General features: G+C 38.1%; 1 protein-coding gene across 1 annotated transcript; it reads left to right on the plus strand.

Moving 5' to 3' along the window:
* The first annotated feature begins 334 nt into the window (after window positions 1–334).
* Window positions 335–3076, plus strand: LOC137345834 (neuropeptides capa receptor-like). The gene is made up of 3 exons (XM_068009083.1): window positions 335–392; window positions 1206–2097; window positions 3037–3076. The coding sequence occupies exons 1-3, from the start codon at window positions 335–337 to the stop codon at window positions 3074–3076; spliced, it is 990 nt and encodes a 329-aa protein (XP_067865184.1).
* Window positions 3077–3688: the final 612 nt, after the last annotated feature.

Genomic DNA, 3688 nt, shown 5'->3' on the forward strand with positions numbered 1-3688 from the left:
CTGAAACGTACATCTTGATCCGATGATGTGAACGGATTAGGCTCATTCTTACTGCGACACACAACAGTTTTTAAGGGCATAAAATGAAAACAAAATTACTCCGTTCCTCCAGAAAACCAGCATTTAATGGATAAATATAGGCCTATTTCGTTAAACAACATAAAAATAAATCACTGAATTTATGTTGGAAGTCAAACGAGACAATTTAAATGAGACTTTCCATCCAATTCAGGTTCATTGAAGTGGTAAAATGCTGTGGATGCCGGAGAGTACGGTATGATGTTGTAGGAGCCTAGAATTTAAACAAGATAGTTAGTAGGATAGAGTGGACGGGATGTGCAAGAGAATCCGGCAGAGATGTCTCATCTGCCCGAAGGCGTACGCGTACTATAGTTTGGGAAATGCTCATTTAGCATAACTGCGAGATAGTAAATTCACCCCCTACGCAAGATATGTTCTACCAATTGTTTTGTTGCTTTGCAATGTCATGAACACTGATTCATTCATTGAGTTTTTGATTCTCTGATTCTGTGATTCCTGGATTGACTGATTTATTGGAGGAATTTTGACTTTCGTCGATCCCGTTAAATGAGCGACTTCGGATCAACCACTTGTTCTACATTTCTCCCAATGTTTATTTCCTTTTAGTCCAATAGAAAGGAAAATCAAGAGAGAATAATAATGGCCAGCTGATCCGATGTCTCACATTTTACACTATCCCCCGTATTTACATCTTTCCCGATTGTATTTCCATATAAGTAACTGGAAAGGAAAATGGAGAGACATGTAAAGTAAGCTGCTCGTCGCAACCTTTCAGTTACACTCTTACACAAAGTCAATATCGTCCCAAGGTCATCACAGCTTCCTTCTTATAGGTTCCTATTAATTGTAAGGAAGGTGCACAATGTGTCTGATCAACATTGTCTGTGGAAGACAGATTTACCTGGGAAATATCAATCCATTCTGCAGCATTTATCTATTAGAGGTAACATAAGCTGTACAGAGCGTGAAAATGGCTGCTGAATCATGCTGAGTCGGTTTCGAGCTACTGCCTGAGATCCATTGCACATTATTACCCGAAGCAAAAGGAAACGGAGCAACTGCACAAAACATTTGGAGTTCAATTCCATATAGCATATTGTCAAACTGATCATTCCAGTGAATTGAGTGCAATTAGTATTTTTCACTTTCATTTTTTCTTGTAGGTAATCTATTGTCGATTGTGATTCTCTGTCGTGGAAAGTGTGGACTTTCTAAATGTATCACTCGTTACATGGTGGCCATGGCAGCGGCAGATCTACTGGTGATAATATTTGATGTGATATTGTATGAGATTAATTACATGTATTTCTCATATTCGTTCTTGGATTACACGCCAGTTTGCAGTCTAAACATGGCTCTGATTGTTGCAACCATAGATTGTTCTGTCTGGTTAACTGTCGCTTTCACCTTTGATCGATTCATCACTATTTGTTGCCAGAAATTGAGAGTCAAATATTGCACAGGAAGAACGGCGGCCATAGTTATAGCCACTGTCTTTGGACTGAGCTTTGTAGAAAACATTCCAATTTACTTTGAAACTGAACATCTGGAAATGATTAACAATACAGCGTGGTCCTGCCGTTTAAAGTCAACCTCCTCGAGTTCACCTGCATCGATAGCATATTTCTTCTTTGACATTACCTTAACACCATTTGCACCATTTTTGCTGATTGTGTTGCTCAATGCACTGACGATCAGGCACATTGTACGGGCCAGTAGAGTGAGGAGGGGACTCCGGGAAAACAATAATAGTGAGATACACAATGATCCAGAGATGGAGAACCGAATGAAATCCATCATATTACTGCTCGCCATCTCTAGCTCTTTCATCCTTTTATGGATGGTAACATTTGTTTATTATATATGTACACACTTTGCGGGCATTCTGTTTACGCTCACAGATTACAATGATCCATTCGCCATCATGGAGCACACTGGATACATGCTTCAGCGTTTGAGTTCATGTACAAACACATTTATCTATGCAGTGGCTCAGGCTAAATTCAGAGAGGAATTGAAAAATCTCCTTAAATATCCCTGGTCTCAAATTGTTAGGTTAGTGGCTTCAAAAATTAAAACTTAATGTCATCTGAATTCAATGCAGCAATTCCCCAACATAGATCACAATATTCATTCTGAATCCATTGATAATCATATGGCACTTTATCTTTCCAGCTCGGTCTCTCTCTCTCTCTCTCTCTCTCTCTCTCTCTCTCGTTGTCCCTCTTTCTCTAACATATTAATAAGTGAGAGAACAAATTTTCTGAAGGAATGTGTCGCGTGACTGAATCCAGGTAAAGTCTTGCAGGGTGAAATTATTTTTGGGCAGCATCGCAGTTTGAGCGATAACAAAGCATCCGAAGCATCCGCAGTATTTTGTTTTTATTATAGAAGGCATATGTTCTGTGCAATCGTACAGCCATGTATTTAATTTTCCTACAAGGGTGGTGTGTGTGTGGGGAGGGGGGATTTAATAATTTTACAGAGTGAGGACTATCTGAGTGCACATTAAGATCTCCAAAATTACTTTTAGCACTATACCAGAATCATGAAGCATGCCATACCTGAATATATCGGGCATCTGGTTTGAATGAAGAGGGAGGGAGTGTTTAATTTGGATCAACTTATCCCAATACTCCTTCGCTGGTTTTGATTTAGGGATATCATTTTATCAGGAAATGGGGAAAACTGACATCTATTTGAATGCTCCCATAAGGACATAAGGTGGCCCAGAACAGAAAGATGACTCATGGGTCAACATATCGCTTCATCAGTTGCACCACCTTTCCAGAATAATTTCGATGTTTGTCTTTTACTTTGTTAGAATTTTTAAGTTATTCTAAGCAGCCGACATCTGAATTTAGGATAAGCAATCTTGTGTTCGCTAACTCTCATAATCAGGCACTGGGATGAAAATGTCCCATTATTATTGTTTTCCAGACCCGACTATTCCGTAGTAATGATAAAGTTCCAGCTGTAATCGTTCGTTTTTAGTCAAATTGACAGCTTGAAAAAACGGATGAAACGGATGTGATGACGCAATCTCCCGAACATATTACAATTTTCCTTCATCAAATTCAAGTTAAAACAACTTCAGCAGGCGTCTGAAACTGAAGGTTGAAATAAAATATCAAAATAAAATAAAATAAGATTTGGCGATTCATTCCGGTCAATCCTGGAGGAAATAGTAAAGTATAAATGATATATTTGACAGCCAACAGATTGTTTTAATTCTTTATTTTCCTAATTTCGTCTAATTGTATTTACCTGCATGAGCCCAGCCCATCAAATATTCATGTACAAACAACGCGACTTCAAATGATTATGCAGTGTTATTTCTTTAAATTCAACACCGTTCAGAAAAGGGGACGAAGCATACTTGTTATAACTATATTTATCATTTCACTTATTTTCTGATTTTAAAATTGTCAGTTTGAATTAATAAACTAATTCTAATCTCATCTATCTTTCCTACGTCGTGAATTACACACCCTCCCAGCGATTTGAATGATCAGAATATAGGTTACTGACCCAGTTTTAGGTCCGGTACACAAAGTCACCCATAATCTGCAGATTCTCCCTCTTCCTATGTAGTAAATTTGAAAGTTATAAATTCTTTTCCGTTAACAATCACAATGCCAGGCAA

Source organism: Heterodontus francisci, chromosome 29 (genome assembly GCF_036365525.1).
Source record: "Heterodontus francisci isolate sHetFra1 chromosome 29, sHetFra1.hap1, whole genome shotgun sequence".
Taxonomy (NCBI): Eukaryota; Metazoa; Chordata; class Chondrichthyes; order Heterodontiformes; family Heterodontidae; genus Heterodontus; species Heterodontus francisci.